This window comes from Canis lupus, chromosome 24, assembly GCF_048164855.1.
Source record: "Canis lupus baileyi chromosome 24, mCanLup2.hap1, whole genome shotgun sequence".
Lineage (NCBI taxonomy): Eukaryota > Metazoa > Chordata > Mammalia > Carnivora > Canidae > Canis > Canis lupus.
The window spans coordinates 12737969-12759416 of NC_132861.1; the positions used below are offsets into that span (position 1 = coordinate 12737969).

Here is a 21448-nt window from a genome sequence, read left to right on the forward strand (position 1 = left end):
TAACAAAGTACAGAGGAGCTCTGGGTTATATTTATATGTACTCCTGAAAGAGGGATAACACTCATTGCAAAGGACAAAATTATGAAAAATGGTAAACCTTTCAGTTATATTTTGTATTGAGGGTAAGAGTGAAACGGTGTTGTTTATAGCAAAAGCCACCCCATGGTGTGTGTGTCAAATATGTGCTTACTTTTTTGCCAATCCCTCAGCACTTCCAGACAATAAAATCCACAAATTCCTTTATTCTCATACCTACCAAAAGGCTTAATATAGAATTAGACTGCACCCTCATTTGGTATGTTTCTACACAAGGATGTTTCTATCCTTTATTGTGAATTTTATCATTTTAATTTTAATAAAATATATTTTAATCAGCCACCAACCTACAAAGTTCCTCTTGAACCCAAAGCTATTTTCAAAAGCAAACAGAAACAAGGAAAATACTAAACTAATTCTTCAATAAGGCCACAGCATCTGAAGGAAAAATGCCTAGTTTGACACCTAGGCAAGCAACTCAGACATATCTGCAACCGAGTCTTATGAAGAAATCCAAATAATGCCAACTTCAAGCACACACTAAAGACTGCAGAGATTAAGAAACAGCAAACTATGCAGCACAGATACAGGCCAGAACTAAGTGATGCTAATGACTTTTGCTAATACTCGGGCAAAAGCAAGCAAAGACAAAACAAAGGTTCTCAAAGCTGGAGAGCTTTTCAAAAGTACACTTCCTGGGATCCACCCCAGACCAGTCCTTTTGGAATTTCTGAGATTCAGATCCAATACCAAAATTTTTTCACAAGATTCCCAGGTGATTTGTGAATCTAGCAATGAGGATCACTAGTATAAATACAAAGAAGTTAAAAGAGGAAGAGAGGAAGCAAAGACCTTCAGAAAGTATTAATCACAATTACCAATTTCTGTTTAAAGCATCTGCTTTTCCAATTAAATCATGCTTATTAATTTCACAGTACCCTCTACTGGTCAGGAAGGGTATGAAATATTCTTAGAACTATGGTCACAAGAAATTTCCTGTTTTCTTAATTAGTTGAAAGAGACTATATCTAGAAGCAATTAGCAAACCTTCATTATTTCTCTGTTTTTTTTTCATAACCTAAGTGTAAAACGATTTGGCAAATACTATAATGGCAAAAATGTTTTCAACTTAATCTCAACAGTAATTTTTAAAAATGTGTCATATGGTTTTATTTCAGTTTGTCATCCTTGACACTACTTTTTATTTTATTAAAGATTTTATTTATTTATTCATGAGAGACACAGAGAGAGAGGCAGAGACACAGGCAGAGGGAGAAGCAGGCTCCATGTGGGGAGCCCGATGTGGGACTTGATCCCAGGACCCTGGGATCATGCCCTGAGCCAAAAGCAGACATTCAACCACTGAGCCACCCAAGCGTTCCACTATTGAGATTTTAAATCAAATGATTTTTGGTTGCAGGGAGCAAACTCTGAATGTAAACAGTTTTACAATATTCAGTAATAACTTTGACATAGAAGGCTGTTTCAACATAAATTATGAGTTTTAAAAATTATATTCCTTTAGTATTTTTGTTACTCTGTCTTTTCTGTTGTAGGAATTTTTCAGCATCTCTGTCCTCTACTAGATGCTAGTAGCAGCCCTTCCTCAAAGTTGTGAAAACCAAAAACATCTCTACATATTATTAGATGCCCTCCTCCCTGGCCCCTAAAAGGGGAGAAGCAATAAAGCCTTCAGTTGCAAATCAGTGACCTAACCAATTAAGATGTTCCTGAAAAATTGATAATCAAAAAATATTTTTTAATTAGTGAAAGATGACCCATTTACTGATTAAATCTAAAATTCATGAATTTTTGTATACCAAGTTCATAAGGAACATAAGAAAGAACAACTATAATGAAGATTTATTTTTAAATAATTATGGAATCTGTTCAGGGATACATAGTGTGTGTACATGAATATTGTAATTTATTTCTATTTAATCATCTTGTGATATATAAATCTATCCATTACAACAAGGTAATCAACATATGCTGGTTGATTTTTCATTTTAAAGACAAGACCAAAATCAAAACCTTTGAACTTATACTTTTCAAATTGAAAGAATCAAATAGCTACAATTCTAAAATAGCATCAATAAACCCAGTATTTTTCTTATAAGTATCAACAGGCTATAGTGAAACAAGGTAAAATATAAATACCCTACTCTGTACTTAATTTGAAGTGTTACCACTGAAATCAATTACAGATATTTATTCTGAGATGCTACTATGAAGGTTGTAGACTCAAATGCTGATAATGGTAATCAAAATTAAATTTATGGGATACCCAGAAAACAGGCTGGATTGAAACCTGTACAATTTTAAAATACTCATTAACAACAATTTTTGAAAGACATATAGAAGGCTATTGTTTTCATATAAATTGGGAGTTTTAAAATCATCTTCCTTTAGTGCTTCAACTGTCACATGGCCATAAACCAAAGACTAAATCATTTCAAATGATCACAAATACTATTTAGGCAAAAATTCTCATGTGTCAGTACTTTTAATGTTGTATACATCAAATTATAGTAAAAAGATGACTATAAACAACATGCAGCCCCTCTATTTTCATGAACAGCACAACAGATTACAGTAAACCAAGTTTATATTCCACCATCAAGTGTGGTTCTCCCATTAGTTCACTTTGTGACGGGTCTGAAAACAAACAAAAACAAACATATTAAAGATTCTCAAAAAAAGATAAAATCAATTATTCCACTAACATAAAAATCTAGAACAAGCAAAACTAAAAGTGACAGAAAACAGACTGGTGGCTGCCTGAGGCCAAAGGTGGGGAACTGACTACAAAGGGTTCAAGGAAGCTTTATAGGGTGATAAATACCTTGACTGGGGGGATATTACACAGTAGTACACATTTGCTAACATTCACAGAACTGTACACTTAAAATGAGTACATTCTATTGTATGTCAACTATATCTCAATACAGTTGACTGGAAAAAAAAAAAAAAGACAACAGATTGAAAAAGTTCTCCTTTTTCAAAACTCAGGTTTTCCAGTAAGCTTCCCAGATGACTCTAGGAAACAATTTCTAATTAAAAGATTGAGCAGTCTCTTAATCTAGTTTACAAAAACATTTTATTTCTACTTTGTGCTGTTACATACACAAACATAAATCAGAATTTGAGACCAAGAAAATCTTTAAAATCTTTACTATCTTATTTTTAGATAGCAAATAGACAAGTCTTATTTTAACTGTACAATACACATAGAATAACTTTTTTTTTAGAATAGCTTTTTAAAATTACTGCTAATAGTAAGCTAAAGCCTTTTTCCATTTCTGCCCTCTATTCCTCAAATAGGATTAAAAAACCAATGAACCAAAATAAAAAATTAAAAAAAATAAAAAAAACAATGAACCGTAAAATCAGTTTGTAAAAATAGCCATCCACACGTACACAGATATTCTCAAAAATTAAATTTTAAAAAAGTGAAAAAAGCATCCAGCAATAAATGCACTGATGTATCACACATACTGTAAGATATACACAGTATCCCAGTTGTGTTTTTTAAAAAAACAAACCACTAAGCAATGCCAAATTTCTGACTCAGTATAAAGACACACAGAAAAAAAGTTTGAAAGGAAATACAATAAATGTAAAAAGCAAGTAACTGAAGAATAAGGGAGAGAAATGGGTTTGAGGATAATCATGGAGGGCTTGAGTTTCAGCTGTCATGTTTTAAATTGTTAAACAAAGAATATATTAATTTATATAACTTTTATATATACCTTTTAAACTCTGCTTTAAGCTCTAACTTTAATAAAGTACATGCTTATTAAATAAGTCACTTATACCAGAAAAACACACACCACATCAGCAAGGCAATGGCCTTTATGATTCTGCTCTGCCGCTACCTTCCTGTGAGACCAAGAGGGAGGACTAAGCCTCTCTCTCCATCAGTCTGTTTAACCACCTTAGAGTGAGGTAACTGGAGTAAACAGAAGATCTCTTTTAGCACTGAAAGTCTAGTTTTGATTTTACTATTGCCCTCCTCAGTCCCTTCCCTTCCTTGTAAAATGCACAGATTTTTCTTGACCAAGTACTTCCCTGATGAGAAGGAAAACCGTATCACTTCCAACTCTTAACTCAAAACCCTGTAGCCACATGGGCCTTCTTAACACACTCATGTGTGTTGGGAGACAATTCTCTATATAAGTCTTTTACAATTCTGTAAGTCTTGGATACACTGCCTGCCTTTGTTCTAGACTCTCTTTCCAAAGCTGTTTCTAAAGTGAACAGCCTAAGACCAAGATCATGACTCTTCTAGAGCACAGAACAGGAAGGCTTCTTTACTATTATAGAAGATTCAGATGTCCTGATCGGGGCGGTGGGGGGAGGGGGTGTTCCTCAAACTATATATGTGGCATCATCTGACCTTCTTCTTGCTGCTCTGTGAGAGCTAGGGTTCAGGAAACCAACAGGAAAGCTGATACTCCAGCCCCTCTACTGCTGTGGGTAATCAACTGTTCTTTGACTCTTGGAGTCGTGTCTTCTGCCGGGGTCCATAAAACCACAGCAAGCTAACCTCTTAGCTTATAGATTAAGAAAACCTCTTAGGGATGCCTGGGTGGCTCAACAGTTAAGCATCTGCCTTCAGCTCAGGGCGTGATCCTGGAGTCCCGGGATCAAGTACCACATCGGGCTTCCCTGCATGGAGCCTGCTTCTCTCTCTGCCTATGTCTCTGCCTCTCTCTCTCTCTCTCTGTGTGTGTGTGTGTGTGTCTTTCATGAATAAATAAATAAAATCTTCTAAAAAAAAAAAAAAAAGTAAAGAAAACCTCTTAAAACCCCTTCAGAGTTCTTCAGCTGTCTCTCAGGTTAAACTCCCCAACATATTGCTTCTTCTGCCTAAAATATTCTTCCCTCTCCTTTTTTTGTTTTTTTTTTTTGTTTTTTTTTATGATAGTCACACAGAGAGAGAGAGAGAGAGAGAGAGGCAGAGACATAGGCAGAGGGAGAAGCAGGCTCCATGCACCAGGAGCCCGACGTGGGATTCGATCCCAGGTCTCCAGGATCGCGCCCTGGGCCAAAGGCAGGCGCCAAACCGCTGCGCCACCCAGGGATCCCTTCCCTCTACTTTTGATTAACTAATTCACACATCTTTTAGCAATCAAGTTATGTCATATTCCCAGAAGTGCCTGTCTCTCCCACTCAACAACAAACTGTATCACTCCCTTTTTATTCCTAGAATTTATCACAATTTGTAATTTTATGTTTGCTTTTATCTGTTTATCACCCCACGTAGAAAAGCTTTTTCACTGCTGTATATTCAGAGCTTGCCCAGTGCCGGACACATAATAAATACTTGACTGAGTAAATGCTTAACAAGCACCACTCATTTTCTTTACAAAAAAGCAGGAGTTGATTTTTAAATAAATGTATTTTTGTAACTAACATAAAGATAAAAATAAAGACACATGAACTATCACTTCGCTAATTTACAACGAGGTATAAGTGCAACATAAAAAGTTTAGAATTCCAGATTTTCTTGCATTGAAAAAACTCCCTCAGGGAAGATTCTCAAAGGGGAGGCTCACTAGACTTCTGTTGTGTCCATAGCATTTCCTTACCAGACATCAGCAGCCAAGCAAAACTAATAGAATTTAATCCTGTTGGGTTTTTCTGTTTCTCCTAAACTGCTGGGGCATAATGAGCAGAAGCAATGCTAAACAGAATTCTATTTGTTTATCTTTCTCAGATCAGAAAAAATAGAGGCTGCTGCATGTATTGTTCTTACTTAAAAGTTATTTATCTCATACATAATAAAAGTATCCAAGGAATTTTATTAAAAATTACAGATTCTTCTTTTCTAGTCACTACCTATAGAATCACAAAATTTCTTCAGGGGTGGGAGCTTTTTTTTTTTTTTTTTTTTAAGAAAACTTTTTTTCCTAGTCATTTAAAAAAACTAGTCATATCCCACAAATATTTTGAATACTGAAACAACAACTGCTGTTTAAGCTACCCTTATATACTCTATTAGATTCACACCTTAGACTTATTCATATCTTAGACTATAACCACAGGACGTGAAATGGGAAGGACCATCCTTTACTGAGTGACTATCACCTCAGAATTCCATAACTAACTTCCACCTTTAAAATCAGTTAAACAACAGTTGTTATGATTAAATTTTGTCTTATTGCAATAAACACAAGTAAACCCAATGAGCTATAAACTCCATAAGGATGAGGATGCTGTCGGTTTTGTTTGCTTCTGTTGCCTTTTCATTATTAGGTCTCCATAAAAAGGTGCTGAATGACACTCACCATTAAGAATATCTTCAAATCCAATAGTCTCATCATTACCCCTTAAAATATCCAATGAAAGGTTTGAGCTTGGAAGAAATGGAAGACGCTGAACCTTCAGGAAAAATATGAAAGGGTAAGATTAGTGAAAACCAAGGGGGAAAAAAGAAACCAATACATAATCTAATTTCATGCTCTTTATTCTTTATTTGTAAAATTCACAAAACTAAATGAAACGATAATAACCAGTGGAAAAAAACACCAGTTCCTATTTTAGACCCAAACCAAACTTTAAAATTCCTCGAAGCTTTATTCAAAATATATAAAGACACTGAAAAGTATGGCTTTTATTAACACATAATAATCCCATCAGCTTTGTACATATTTGGGGGCTTTGCTTCTGCTCCCAGGCATACCACATCAATACATATGATGAAATGCAAAAATCTCAGAGCCTAATGTCATATCTAGTTCCTAATAAAGGTGGGATGATCAAATTCCTGAAGATATTCCAACTCAATAAGAGCATTATTCTACTTAGTAAACTGTTTACTTCACTTTGTTATGTTGTTTTGTATTGCTCATCGTAAATGCTTAAGTTATGACCATTTCAAACAGTACTGGTAACCAGAAAGAAAGACCAAAGTCACTTGTAGGGCCTTCAAAATACACAATACCATTCTTTTTTTTTTTCTAATATTTCATTTATTTATTTGTGTGAGACAGAGAGAGAGGCAGAGACACAGGCAGAGGGAGAAGCAGGCTCCGTGCAGGGAGCCCAACGTGAGACTCGATCCCAGAACCTTGGGATCATGCTCTGAGCCGAAAGCAGACACTCAGCCGCTGAGCCAACCAGGTGTTCCTACACAAACCATTCTGAACTAGTAGTATCTACCTTTTTTAAGTATTAAATATATATACCGCAGACTGGTATATAAGTATGTAGTGGAGCAAGCATGGGTTGTGGAGTCAGAGACCGGGAGTCAAACTGTTTTACTACTTAACAATACTATGGCTGTTTAAGTTACCTGATCTTCTCACTCTCATTTTCCTTGTCTGTGAAACAAGAGAGTATCACCTTCCTCTCAAACAAACAGGATGGTGTGGTGTGAAGTATGTATATAGTATAGTCGTTGGCATATATTTAGTATTCAATAAACTTTCATACAGCCAAACCAAATTTTCAGTTTCTGTGTTCTCTGTTAGTTGTCTAGCAATGATAATCAGAAACAACGCAGGTTATTTTGGATACTGACAAAAGAATGCTAAGAGTAATAGCTAGTCAATAACTACAGGATACTAGTATTTTAAAGTTATCATAACTTTGAAATCTAAGGATGCTGTTAGAATAATTTCCACCAAGAAAAATATCTAGACTAATAATATTTTTAATTAGTAATGGCCTATAGAGTTTAGGATGAAAAAATTTCTCCAAGTTGTCAAAAATTATATAAAATATATACATATGTATTATACACACACATATATATATTTTTTTCCTTTAAAAAGAAAGTAAGGAGGAGTGGAAGAAACAAAAACAGAGCTTATAAGTTAAACCAGAGAGCACGGGGCCTGGTAGATACCTGGTAGGTACCTGGTAGGTACTGTGAAAGCACCCGTGATGAACAGTGATGAGCAGGCAGCTGTTACACACCCAAAAGCAAGAGCTGCGACAGCACAGGGACAAGGGAGGAGGCAGAATCCCGGGCAAGGATGTGTGAATTACACGGGATTAAAACTAGGCCTGAAATATGAGCCATATGTAGCTGGAATGTGGGGAGGAAAATAAAAGGGAAGCTAACGATTCTGTGCCAAACACATTATTTCATTTAATCTTCAGAATAACCCTAATAACCCTACACTGTTGTTATGGTTAACTCCATTTCACATTAAAAACAAACAAATGATCTGAGGCTCAGAAAGGTCTCTAACTTGTAAGTTCTTAAGATTAGTAGATGGTGGAACCAAGATTCACATCCAGGTTATTCTGACTTAAGAGCCACACATGCTCTTTTAGAGCTTGATCCTTAGAAAAAGTTCTGACATAGATTCCAGGAGGACTTAGACAATACAGTTGAGGGTATTAATAGAATTTACTGAAAAAGACACAGTAGTAGGAAGAACACGTGCAAAAGCCAAAAGGTGAGAAAAAACTCAGCCGGGATATGCAAGCAGTTTTAGGAGGCTATGAAGTATGGTGGAGAAGAAGGAGAGGTCAATTCATAAACAGCCATGTTACAGAGTTGAGTTTTAATTTGAGGGCAAAGTAAGGAGAGAGGTATGATCAAATCTGTATTTTACAAAGGTTCCTGTGGCTAGAACACGTACAATGGATCAGAGGGCAACAAAGCTCGGCATTAGTGATCTGGACGTTGCATAGTAGGTGATCAAAACCAATGTAGTAGCACTGGTGAAAACATGTAATTGACTAGATGGTGGAGGTACAGATGAGGTGCGGTGTGAGACAACCAAGGCTCATGCATGTTCCAATCTCTGCCCTTAGGAAGCAACCTATTCACACAGGATGCGGAGTATGTGAGGAATAATGAGTTACCCTGTACTTACAAAGGTGAAATGTGAAGTGCCTGTGGAACTTCACAGTGTCCAACTGAAGAAGTCTACAGGTTTACAGCTCATGACAATTAAAACTTGGAAGTCATCAACATACAAATGATACCAAAAGTTATAGGAATAAACAGGAAATAACAGGATGAGGACTGGAAATGGGACCTACAAAACTGTTATTTCAAAGTTATGAAAAAAGCAAAAGGAACCTATACACAAACACTTGAGAATAAGGTCTCAGAAACAGGGATAACAGGAAAGTGTGGTATTCTAAAAGCCAAGGAAAAAAGGAGTTACTGGTGTTACACACCACAGGGAGATCAAACAAAAGGAAGGCATACATACAGATAACCACAGGAGCAGTTTCACTGGTGTGATGAGAGCCAGAGAACAGTGGGTTGAATGAATAGAAGGTAAAGGGGCATATAGCAAATGGAGGCAACTTTAAGACACTCAACCTGCAAAAGCACACTTGTAAAGAAGGTACAATAAAGAGACTGACACAATTTTTGTTTTAAAAGACAAAAAAAGTTAGAATGTATGTAAACACTGCTGAGTCTGTCCAAGTGCAGAGAGAGGATGAAGATATCGGTTATAGAAAGGATCCATGAAAAGATCTTACTCCCTGACATAGTGTGACATGATAGAATCTAGAGCACAGGTCGAGGACAGTTCTTAAACACCTTCAAGGACATTTCTGAAGATCTTTTCCTGAGCAACAGGTATACATAGCTATATACAAACTGCCTATATACAAACATACCACAACCTGAATATTCCTAGAGGTATTTCAATGTAACCCCCTAAAGACAGAAAAACATGAAAGTAGATACAGATAAGCTTTGGCACTAAGCTCATAATTTGAAGTTTACCACTTAAGGCCTTCTTTTTTCTCTTTAAAGTAGGAATCCAGGTCATACCCTGAAAAGGGACAAAGTAGAATAGGCTATGGAGGAGAAGAGAAGGTAAGGCTTTAGGTACTGCAGAAGACTCCTTCTAACTCATAGCAACCCACATGTGGAACATATCATAACTGACATCCATAAGCTCACCTGCTGCACTGCCTTGAATTCCATTTGTAATTTTAGTGGAGCAAACAGACCCTGGATGTTTCTTAGTGTAGAAAAATTCATTTTATCTTGGTTGAGCTGGAACTACAAAGGCAAACAATATAATTTCAAATGTTACACTCAACATTCTGCTTTCAAAACAGCACTGATACATATGTAACACAACAACACTTAAAGAATTTTAGTATACATAACTGAAATAAAAACAAAGTACTTTTATTAATTTCAATAAATTTTAGAATATATATGTCTTTGTTTTATCAGGCACACAGTTGTACTTCCCCAACGTGAAATTAACACCTAAAATTGGATTTACAAAACTGCTAAATTAAGGAATGTTTTTCACATTGCAAAAGTACATTTACAAAATATTTTAGTGTTTTGGATTAAAATTACCACAAAACTGATAAAACAAAGAAAAGACATAAATAAAATGAGATCCAGAAAGCTATATACAAGTGATAAAAATAGTGAATTTCTAAATATGAAAGTATATTAATTCAAAAGACTTCATTAAAAAAATAGTCAAACTCATTATACCACCCTGTTAATTAAGCTACAATGTTTAAACTCCACTTTTTGGGATAAGAGGTTCACCAGGTGGCAGGGGGACCCAAAACTCTAATACCTGTCCAGTTTGTGGGTCTTAATAAGCTGTTTTTTCTAGAATCATACTTTTACTAAACACTAATATTACTTCTAAAAAACTTTTACTGCAATTTAATGTAATTCAGGCACAATGAATCAATTTGACTCATGAATTCTAATCATACAGTTTCCCAAAATGGGTAGTGGATAGGATTTGCAGACTGCTACAAAGGTCTGTCTGAGTTAACATTAATTATAGTAAGGTAAAGTGACTTTTGTGATCATTTTTTATTAAACTACAATCTCTTGATAAGATTTTAGGTCAGGGCGGGAGGGGGGGGTTCAATCAAAAACATGAGAGATTAGTGCTCAGTTTAGACATGACCTGGGCCCATATACACTAAGTCTGAGGTAAGATACGAAACAATATGATTTTCAATTACTTAGGTTGAGTATAAAATTTTAACAAACGGTTCTTAGGGAAAATATGCAATATTTTATTATGGATATATATAATCTGAAATTCTTATTGAAGGGTTTCCTTTAAATATTGAATTATGGGATGCCTAGGTGGCTCAGCGGTTGTGCGTCTGCCTTTGGCTCAGGGTGTGATCCTGGGGTCCCAGGATCAAGTCCCACATCAGGCTCCCTGCATGGAGCCTGCTTTTCTCTCTCTCTCTCTCTCTCTCTCTCACTCTCTCTGTGTGTCTCTCATTAATAAATAAATAAAATCTTAAAAAATAATAATAAATAAATATTGAATTATCCTCATAAAGTTACATAAAAAATTCAATTTTATAAACTTTGATGAATATATATATCTACCTTATAATATGATGTCAAACTGGAATTATCAATCAACACATAAATTATTAACGACCACATGCAAAATTACAATTAAGCTCTGTGGTAATATACCAGAAAGCAGTCTACTATGGAGGAGGTTATATAATCTAGTTGGGAAGATATTACAACTAGACCAGGGCTTCTCAACCCTTGGCAGTACTGACACCTTGGACTACATAATTGTGGTGGTGGATGAGTACTGTCCTATATATTGTAGGACATTTAGCAGCATCGCTGGCCTCCATCCAATTAATGCCAGTACCAAAGACCCTTCTCTCCCAATACCACTTGTGACAATCAGACATTGCCAAATGTCCCCTGGAAGAGGTAAAATCATCTCTAGTTGAGAACCACTGGTATAAATAATGATGGTCATCTTCCATCACCATCACCACTACAGCTCCCAATCATGGAGAGCTACTATAAGCCAGCATATGCAAGGTATGGGCTATTACTAACTCCATTTCACAAATGAGGAAACTAAGACTTAAAGAGAGATTAAGGAACTTGCCCAAATTCACTTAGCTACTAAGTATGGTGTCAAGAATCTAAATCTAGGGCAGCCCGGGTGGCTCAGCGGTTTAATGCCACCTTCAGCCCAGGGCATGATCCTGGAGACCCAGGATCAAGTCCCACATCGGGCTCCCTGCATGGAGCCTGCTTCTCCCTCTGCCTGTGTCTCTGTCTCTGTCTCTCTCTCATTCTGTGTGTGTCTCTCATGAATAAATAAATAAAATCTTAAAAAAAAAAAAAAGAATCTAAATCTATATAGTTCAATTATACAACCCACACTACAGGACTTACAATAGATAATAAGCCACAGAATTTTGAGAGACTGCCATTGGCTGGTGAAGTGATTAAGGAGACTACAGAGAAGCAGCTGATGTAAACGGAGTCTCAAATGATTTATGCAATTTTTAAACTCTTCACCATTTGGGTCAGTCTCACTCAGATTTGTCAGTTTCTCTTTAACATGTATTGCTCAGAACTGAACCAATATTCCAAATCTAATGGCCAGGCTAATAATTGGAAAAGTGAGACTATAATCTCCCTTAATTTGAGCCCCAACTTATCAATAACAACACTGTACCATCTTCCTGAAGCAGTAAGATACCTTTTTCTTCTTGCTCTGAATGTATTTAGAAACTCTTTAAGTTGTATTTATAGCATGTACACAGGCTATACCCTCTTTGGGAGGGATCTTCTCCTACGTATAGGCTATATACTCTCTTTGGGGGTGACCCTTCCCTATCAATCTAGTTAATACTGATCTGAAACAATTCAAATGTCTGTTCCTCTACAAAGCCTTCCACTAGCCCTATGCACAGGTGGTTGCATAGGTCCTCTATAGCATTTTATAAGTACCTATCCACAGCTTGTCCTCCCATTAAATTTTCAGCCCCTCCAGGTTGTGGATTATGTCACGTTTATCTGTGTACCTACTGTGCCTACCAAGAAGATATGTCCCTCAGTAACTTGGGAAATGCAGAGCTTGAGAAAGAGGTCAAGGCTAGAGATATGGACTTGGAGGTCAACAGCTAACACGGCAGAGGGCAGATATAAAAGAAAACAGGCTCATCAAATGAGGAAGTATTATGAGAGGAATGAAAAAGGAGACTGGCCTTTAGAAATGTCCATAAAGGGGGACCTGGCTAAGAGTTGTTAGAGCATGTGACTCTTAATCTCAGGGTTTTGAGTTCAAGCCCTATGCTGGGAGTGGAGTCTAGTTAAAATTAAAAGAAAAAAAAGTCCATAAAAAAGACAAAAGAAAAGTGTAGAAAAGGAGCTTTAGGGAAGCTTATAATGATAATTCAAAGCCTACTCTACAAGGATATTGAAAATAAGTCCTTGTATTCTTCACAGTCAAATGCTCAACATCAAAATTATCTTAATAAATGAAATCACATTAAGTATTACTAAAAGTATACTTCTAGGAGAGGATAAAAATAAAAACATGGGTAATGTACTTACATTTTTTTCTGATAATTCAAGAGGATGACTGGGCAAAAGTTCATTTTTCACACAAGGCAGACTGGAAAAAAAAAATTTAAAAGGGAGATTATAAACCACTCAATACCTAAAGCTCAAAATTGCATCCATCAATAGGTGTAACTATAAAGGAATGGCACAAGGAAGCTTTTAGGAACAATGACACTTCTGTATCCTGATTGGGGAAATGGTTGCAGCAATTGACATATGTATCAAAATTCATATAACTATGAATTATAACATAATGCATTATGTAACACTAAAGAAAGGTTCAAATTTACTATATATGGTAACTTTTAAAATGGACCGATTATAGATACTAGTGGTCAATTCATTAGGGTGAACCCTTCAAAAAAAAGTATTAAATGATACCCTATATCTAGAAAAAATTTTAAAAAGTATGTTTAAAACTACTATTATTTGAGGACATGCTTCCTGTATTATATAGAAAAAATCTAGGGGCACCTGGATGGCTCAGTCGATTAAATGTCCAACTCTTGGTTCTGGCTCAGGTCCATGGACCTCTGCATCTGGGTATCGAGCCCCACATCAGGCTCTGCACTCAGTAAGGAGCTGACTTGAGGATACTCTCCCCCCCCCAATCTCCTACTCGCACATCCACCCTCTCGCTCTCATAAAATAAAAATAAATAAATAATAAATAAATAAATCTTAAAAAAAAAATCTATGCCTCTTCTGTTCAGGTCTATACATATTCAATATACCTTTAATAAACACATGCTGAACAACAGGTTTGACATTTACTGAACAGCTACTATATAAGGTCATACATTGCTAGAACCAGACCACTGATCTTTATCACTCTAAATATATAAAGAGGACTATCCTTATTGCCAAAATAAGATTGGAGAGCTGAGAGGAACCACAGAAATCCTGCAATAATCATTTATTGAATATTATCTTTGTACAGAATATTATCCTAAAAGCAGAAAAGCAGAATCTGAAAATGGTTCTGAAAAAAAAAAAAAAAGAAAATGGTTCTGTTTACAGCAATCTAAAAGTCTACCTGAGAAGAAAAAGGAGCATTTTGTTTAGAAAAAGATAAATAAATAACAAATCACCAGAACCTGACTAGCTTTACAAATTTGATTATACTATACCATAAATCAAATTATATCTCCAATTCCAAAGACTATAAACTGTATCTTTCACCAGAAAATGGAAAGACAATAATGAGGCATTATGTCTGTCCCTAGACACCAATATTAGAATGACATTTTATTAAAGTGAGACCAAAGTACTTAAAGTTACATATAAAATTCAAAAATTCAAAACAGATGTTTACAGGGGTAGGCACTACCCTTATCTGATTAAGCAGAAAAGCCACTTGCCAAGAAGAAGTACCAGAAATTGAGACCTCAATATATAGAAACATGGAGGAAACCAAGGAAGGGGTACAACTGGTACTGAAGCTAGAAAAGTAAAGTAACAGTAGCTAACACTTACTGAGAGCTTTTCAATGTCAGGTACTATTGTAAGTATTTTTCGTGTATTAACTCACTTATTTCTCAAAATAAGATTTACACTATTAACAGCTCCATTTCACAGATACAGACATTGAGACGTAGAGGAATTAAGTAACCTGACCAAAGTCATATATCTAGTAAAAGCAGAGCCAGGATCAAAACCCAGGCAACCTACTCCTGAGTGTGCTCTTAACTGCTGCGTTCTACTGTCTCCCAGAGAGTTACTCCAGTAGTCAATAAGATAAGGAAACAAATGGCTCTCCAAGTTAGCAGTAGTAAAAAGAAGCCTACCAAATCATGCTACTAGCTAACACCTCCTAGAAGGATGTCCTATTCCTGGAACCCCACTACTGCTAAGACATGTCTTCCATTATAGAAAATATCCACTCCCATCCTCCCTCAGTCTAAGGTATGTTACTTGCTATGTCCCAAATTAAATATATATTTATGGCCTATCAAAACATTTTTTAAATATTGTGAAAAAGAATTCACAGAAATATTTTATTATAACCAACTCAAAGTCACAATTCTCCCATATACCCTTTTCGAAGAAGATCATGCTGTTCAAAAGGTCCACTTGCTGAAAGTTCAGTAACTGGAATACTGTCCTTCAGCTGAGATCCAAGTCCTCTGGCATTCTACAACACAAATAAAAACACTATTAAATACTAAACACACTAAACACACTAAACATCTATATAAAAAACACTGTTTAAACATTAGACAAAAAAATAAAGCCGTCTCTGCCCTCAAAGAGCCCACAGTCTAGACAATTATGATGAGCCTTAGCATTATGATAGACTAATTATACATGGTACACTAAATAATATCAAATTTGGGAGTAGGAAGCATTCCTGAGTTGATCGCTGAATATTGTCATGTTGAAAGGCAATCCAAGAAAAAAAAACACGGTTAAAGGTACAAAGATATAAATGAACAAGCTACAAGTAGTTTGACATGACCAGCTAACTAGAGGTCTCAGTGAGGCAAAGGAAAGGTTGGCAAAATGAAAAAAACAAAAAGGCTTAAAATGCAAAGAAATTCAGGTTTTATTCTGAGACTGATAGAGAGCCTCTGAAGGTTATGGCATGATCAGATTTACTTTCATTGGAAAGATCCCTCCCTTTAGGTTGTAATGATTAGCACAAAATGAAAAAAGTTGAAGACACAATCCTGGGGAATACTATCCCTTAAGGAAGAATAAGGAAATGGGATTAAGAATGAACAGAACAGCTAGAAGAATATGGGAAAGAAGCTTAAAAAAAAAAAAAAAAAAAGGACATTCAGAAAGTATTTGGTTTCTATAACAAGGTACTCCCTATGATGATTAATCATCATAGCAGAACAAAAACAAAGACTCACAGTATATCTGACACTAGTGTATTATCACCCTACACATCTCTACTATAAAACATTTAATTACCAAATATTTATTAAACATCTACTATGCTGGTAGATGCTGAAGACACACATCTACCTCTCAGGGTTTAGTCTAATGAAGATAAATAAGCAAATAAAATGCAATAAATGTTACAACAGATTAAAACACAAAAGCTAATTTTTAATCATTTGTTCAAGTACAATATCCCTTAATTCTGCAGAAAAACATAAAGTTTGGTAGTTTGGTATCCACCCTTACACTACTCTAGAGGAAACTATTCTGAGAAACCAACACTTAAATTGATTTCTTGGGATCCCTGGGTGGCGCAGCGGTTTAGCGCCTGCCTTTGGCCCAGGGCGCAATCCTGGAGACCTGGGATTGAATCCCACGTCGGGCTCCTGGTACATGGAGCCTGCTTCTCCCTCTGCCTGTGTCTCTGCCTCTCTCTCTCTCTCTCTGTGTGTGCCTATCATAAATAAATAAATAAATAAATAAATAAATAAATAAATAAATAAATTGATTTCTTAATATATCTGTATTTTATTAGGTCAGGTACTTTTCAGGGTTTCTTTTAATCTTTAATCTTTTCAGGGTTTCTTCAATCTACCACTACTTCAGGATCTCACACCTAGATAACTTTTACAGCACTTGACTCGGTCTTGCTGTGTCTAGACTTTTCAGGGTTTAATCTTTTCAGGGTTTCTTCAATCTACCACTCTACTTCGGGATCTCACACCTAGATAACTTTTACAGCACTTGACTGGGTCTTGCTGTGTCTAGACTTTTCCATTTTACAATTTTGCATATCAAGGTTTTCCTAAAACATATAATCTCCCTCACCAAACTGTTAAAAAACCATTTACGGACTCATCAATGTCTTGAAAAATAAAGTCCAACGTCATTAACCTGAAACTCAAGAACCTACAAAACAGGTTCCCCTACACAGAAGTCAAGGTTGATCCAGAAAAGAATCTGGAATCTAGGGTGGCCTGCTTCTAACCTACCATGCGACTATGATCAAGGCATACAATCTCTCTGGCCCCCTTTACTCATCCTTCCAGGTACCTGAACTCTTTCCAGGTCTAGAGTTACAGGACTGTACCTTTCCAAATGCATCTCCTAGTACTTCCCCACATCAACATTCTCCTCCTCCCAGACTGCTTTATTATAAAGTAACAGAAAAAAAGTTTCTTCTATGCACAAAGAAAAGGAGAATTCTGATTTCTGGGCTTCACCGTTATTTCTCCTAATTTCCTTCTGTAAAATGTCAGGATTGGTACCTGATGCTTCTATTAAACCAGCAGAGGAAAACAAATCTCTGAAAAGTTTTAAGTCTCACTAGTTAGACCTCAGTGCTTATAAAACCTCTTCCCAAAAATCAGCACTACCACCTCTAGAGGCTTTCTAGAGTTAGATGGCCTCATATCAGAGTCAGGGGCCACGGCCGTTCAGGAGTCTTTCCCAAGCATCACAACTTTTAAGTTAAAAAGAGAGAAAGGGGGAGGGAGGGATGCACTTAAAAACACTGACAAACAGGGAGTAGCATCTGATTTTCCCCCTCTCCAACTTCTGGCATACTACAAGTTCCCCAAAAATGTGTGTAAACGTGGGAGTTAAAAAGGCGGCTTTACAGTCGGATTTGTTAGCAAAGCAGTTCCGAGGTCAGGGGTGAGTGAGGAGTTCGAGGGTTCGAGGGCTCTGGGCCCCCGAGGTTCGCAACCTCCTGCGAAGGACAGCCAGCAGCGCCGCACCTCAGAACAACGCTGCGCTTTCCCTTTGTCCTGGCCAGCTCGGTGCCACCTACGGGGAAGCGGGTAGCGGCGTGCTGCGGAGCTTGGGGATCAGACGGCGCAAATCGAGAGAGACAAGTGAAGGGAACGAAGCCCAAGCGCTAGTCGCGGGAGCCGCGCCGGGCAGCCCTGCTCGGGCCACAAGCCACGAAACCCCCTAACCCCGTGACTCGACAGATCATGGCGCCCGAGGCCGACCTCATCCTCCCGCCGCCGCCGCTACCCCGGGACGAGCTAGGGGTAGGCGGTCCATTCCTCCCGGGCCAGGGTCCCGAGCCCGCCCGGAACACGGGTCGCCCAGGGTCTCTCTCACTCACCATCTTCACTTGCTCTGTGAACAGCCGCTCGGCCCTATTACCGTCAGCCGGCCCCGCCGCTCACTTCCGTTTCCGGGGTTGCCCCCCCACATCCGCCGGAAGTGCGTCCGTCCGGGCGAGGAAGGAAGGAGGGCGCGGGGCGCGGGGAGGGAGCCGCGCGGGGCCGGAGCTCCCACGCCTCGAGTCCCGAGGGACCGGGGGCCAAGGGCGCAGTAAGGGTGTGGGCTGGAAGGAGGTTGGGGTCGGGACGAGACGTGCCGGAGGGGAGGGAGGACGCCGACCTCCGCCTGATTAATAACAAACATCTGCCGTTGGTACCGTATTTGAAGGTGTGCCATGTGCTTTGGTGGGTGTATCCCGTTATTTACTACAAAACCTCCTTGAGGTAGATACTGCATTTTTCGTGAGGGTAAACGAAGCATACTTCACAGTCTCTCAGCTAGTAAGGCAGAAGTAGAGCACGAAGCTCTGCCAGTTTATTTTTTTAAATAAATATGTCGAAGGCCTGCTATGTCCAGAGCCCTGTGCCCAGGCTAAGAATGCAGCAATGACAGGCCTATGTGGTTCCTGGGCTGGAGGAGCAGTGGAGCTGTTGGGGTGGGGAGGAGGGGGGCATGGAATGGAGGACAGGTGATAATTACCCACGCATATTGGGCTCTTGTGTACAGCAACACAATCCTAAGTGCTTTACCTGAACTATCCTTTAATCCCTTCGATCATCTTATGAAGTAGGTACTACTGTTGTCTCAATTTTACGGTCAGGCAGCAAGACAAAAGAGGTTAAATATGCCCAAGACCCCATAATTCATTGTCCACATTATACTGTGTTGCCTTCCAAATAAAATGTGATAAAATGGACTCGTTTTCACCATATAATGGAGGTAACTTAAGGAATCCTTGGGCTGATAGTGAAAGCATAGACTGAGGTCATTTGAGATAGAATATATGAAAGAAGATTACTGGCAAATTTGCTTAGGTAAAAAAAAAAAGTGGGAAAGGAGGTCTGTGTGGCTAAAGTTAAGTAAGATAGAGAGTGGGAGATAACGCTGTAAGTTGATGGAGGCAAGTTTATTATGGAGGCCCCTTACCCAATTAAGGATGACGGTTTACCTTAAAAAGTCATTGAAGGATTTCTAAGGAGGGAGGTGATAAGGTCAGACATGTTATGTGTATCTACAGCCATGGTCCTACAACCTTAAAGTTTCAGGAGAGTCCAAATTTTGAATATTTTGCACTGCTATCCTTATCTTCTCTGGCTCTTCCATATTCACCTTGAGATTTGAGTTTGCATGCTTCATTTGCATTTTTCCTTTCACTCAGTTCCACCTAAGGAGAAATTTTAAAACTGCAACTCTTAGAAAGAAATCACTTTGATGTTGATTCCTTACAGTTTAGTCATTAAATTTTTGTTGATCATTTGATTCTAGAGCTAAAGAGAAGAAAAGGCAGGTTCCCTATGCTTGAGATGCTTTTCTTTTCCTGGGGGGATAGACGTGGTAAATGCTTATTAGAGAAAGGAGTTGGATCAGGAAATGGTTGGGAACGGGGGGGAAAAGAGGCTTTTGAAGAAGAGGAAATGTGGAAAGGCAGAGATTTGCAAAAAGGGCATGTTGTAATATGAACAATGAATATTTCCTTGTGGTTGAAGTTCTGGGGGGGTAGGTGGAACGAGATGACATGAGATTGGAGAAATTGCTTGGGGGTAAAACAAAGGGGGCCCGTAAGGTGTACTGAGGTTTGAGGCTTTTTTTTTTTTTTTAAGAAAATAGGCAATAATGGAATTATTTTCAAAAACACTTGACATTAAAAAAATTTTTATTCTGGTGGCAGCATGAAGAATATTACTGGAATTGGGAGAAACTAGGAACCAGCACACCATTTAGAGTGTTGCAGTAGTCCACAGTAGAGATGACAAGGGTAGAAAGGTAGCATAGCATATTGGAGAGACTGAGAAGCAGTGAAAAGTAGGGATGGACCTTAGGATACTAGGCAACCATTCACAAGGCAACCATTGGAAGGAGAGCCTGCTGTGGAGACAAAGAGATATCAGAGAGGCAGAAGGAAAATCAATCAAAGTGCTATCATAGAATCCAAAAGGAAAGAGAGTTTTGAGAAATTGAAAATAATTCAAAAGAAAGGTTAGAAAGTAATTTTTTAAAAGCTTTAAAAAGATCATGAAGTCTTGGAAATAGATCTTTGGTGACTGACATGATTTAATTTCAGGAGAGCGGCAAGGAGGAAAAAAATGCCTTATTTTGAGCCATACACACACCCATATTTATATCCTTTTAAAAAAGATTTGTTACAGCATTAACTAAAACAAGTCATGTTGAATATGCTAAAGTAGTTTAAAGATTTAAGTTAGATTTGATATTAGAATGGTTTAATATGTTTACTTAGGCTTTATGTAATACAGTTCAGAGGATAGACTACTAGTAATTGTTAACATCTGTGTATGTCATGCCCTATTCTTAGTTCTTACCATTTTTTGTTTCAGTTAATCCTCAATTATTCTATGAGGTTGGTACTACTATTATCCACATTTCACATGAGAAACAGGCTCATGTGCATTGTAGCACAAGTACTCTATTTTACTTTATTTTTTGTTGCCTTCCTTGACTTTACTCTTAAACGTCTCTGGCAGAAATAATTGTTGAATGCATGTTGTTGAACATCAGAAGAAACCCATCTAGAATGTAGGCTGCTATTGAAACGTGGGTGAGAGTGGATGAATGAATACAGAGAGGTTACAGCCCAGGTTGGTGTAAAAACTTGATGAGTTGAAAAATGCCCACGGCTTTGGTTGAGTCCTCATCCTTTCAAAAGTAAAGCAAGTATGGTATAAAGCAAATGTATGCATTTCAAAGAGGTAGTTGAGTGATAAATGATCCAGCAGTAAAGTTGGGAGCAAGAAGTTGTGTTGACATTTTTCTTACCCTGTGAGTTAGGGAATGTGGGAAAAAGAGTAGTCACCATTGCACAGGCTTTTGAGGAAAGTGGCATCATTTAGGAGAAAGTTGGGTTTCAGTAAGGGCTAAGATGAGGGAAGAGAGCTTGTGGAAAAGTAAAAAAATACTGGGAAATCTAGCTGCAATAAGCTAGGGAAGT

General features: G+C 37.6%; 1 protein-coding gene across 1 annotated transcript; it reads right to left on the bottom strand.

Annotated features, from left to right (window-relative positions):
* Nucleotides 1-2523: 2523 nt before the first annotated feature.
* POMP (proteasome maturation protein) lies at nucleotides 2524-19323 on the bottom strand. The gene is made up of 6 exons (XM_072795625.1): nucleotides 18341-19323; nucleotides 15393-15490; nucleotides 13349-13409; nucleotides 9926-10027; nucleotides 6330-6423; nucleotides 2524-2694 (listed from the first exon to the last, which is right to left on the bottom strand). The coding sequence occupies exons 1-6, from the start codon at nucleotides 18341-18343 to the stop codon at nucleotides 2627-2629; spliced, it is 426 nt and encodes a 141-aa protein (XP_072651726.1). The 5' UTR covers nucleotides 18344-19323; the 3' UTR covers nucleotides 2524-2626.
* Between the last annotated feature and the right edge of the window lie 2125 nt (nucleotides 19324-21448).

Coding starts and splice junctions, on each gene's coding strand:
- POMP (XM_072795625.1), bottom strand. Junction 10,028..13,348: donor TTGAATTATCAGAAAAAAAT/GTAAGTACATTA, acceptor TTGCCTTTGTAG/TTCCAGCTCAACCAAGATAA. Junction 6,424..9,925: donor AATTCAAGGCAGTGCAGCAG/GTGAGCTTATGG, acceptor TTTTTCCTGAAG/GTTCAGCGTCTTCCATTTCT.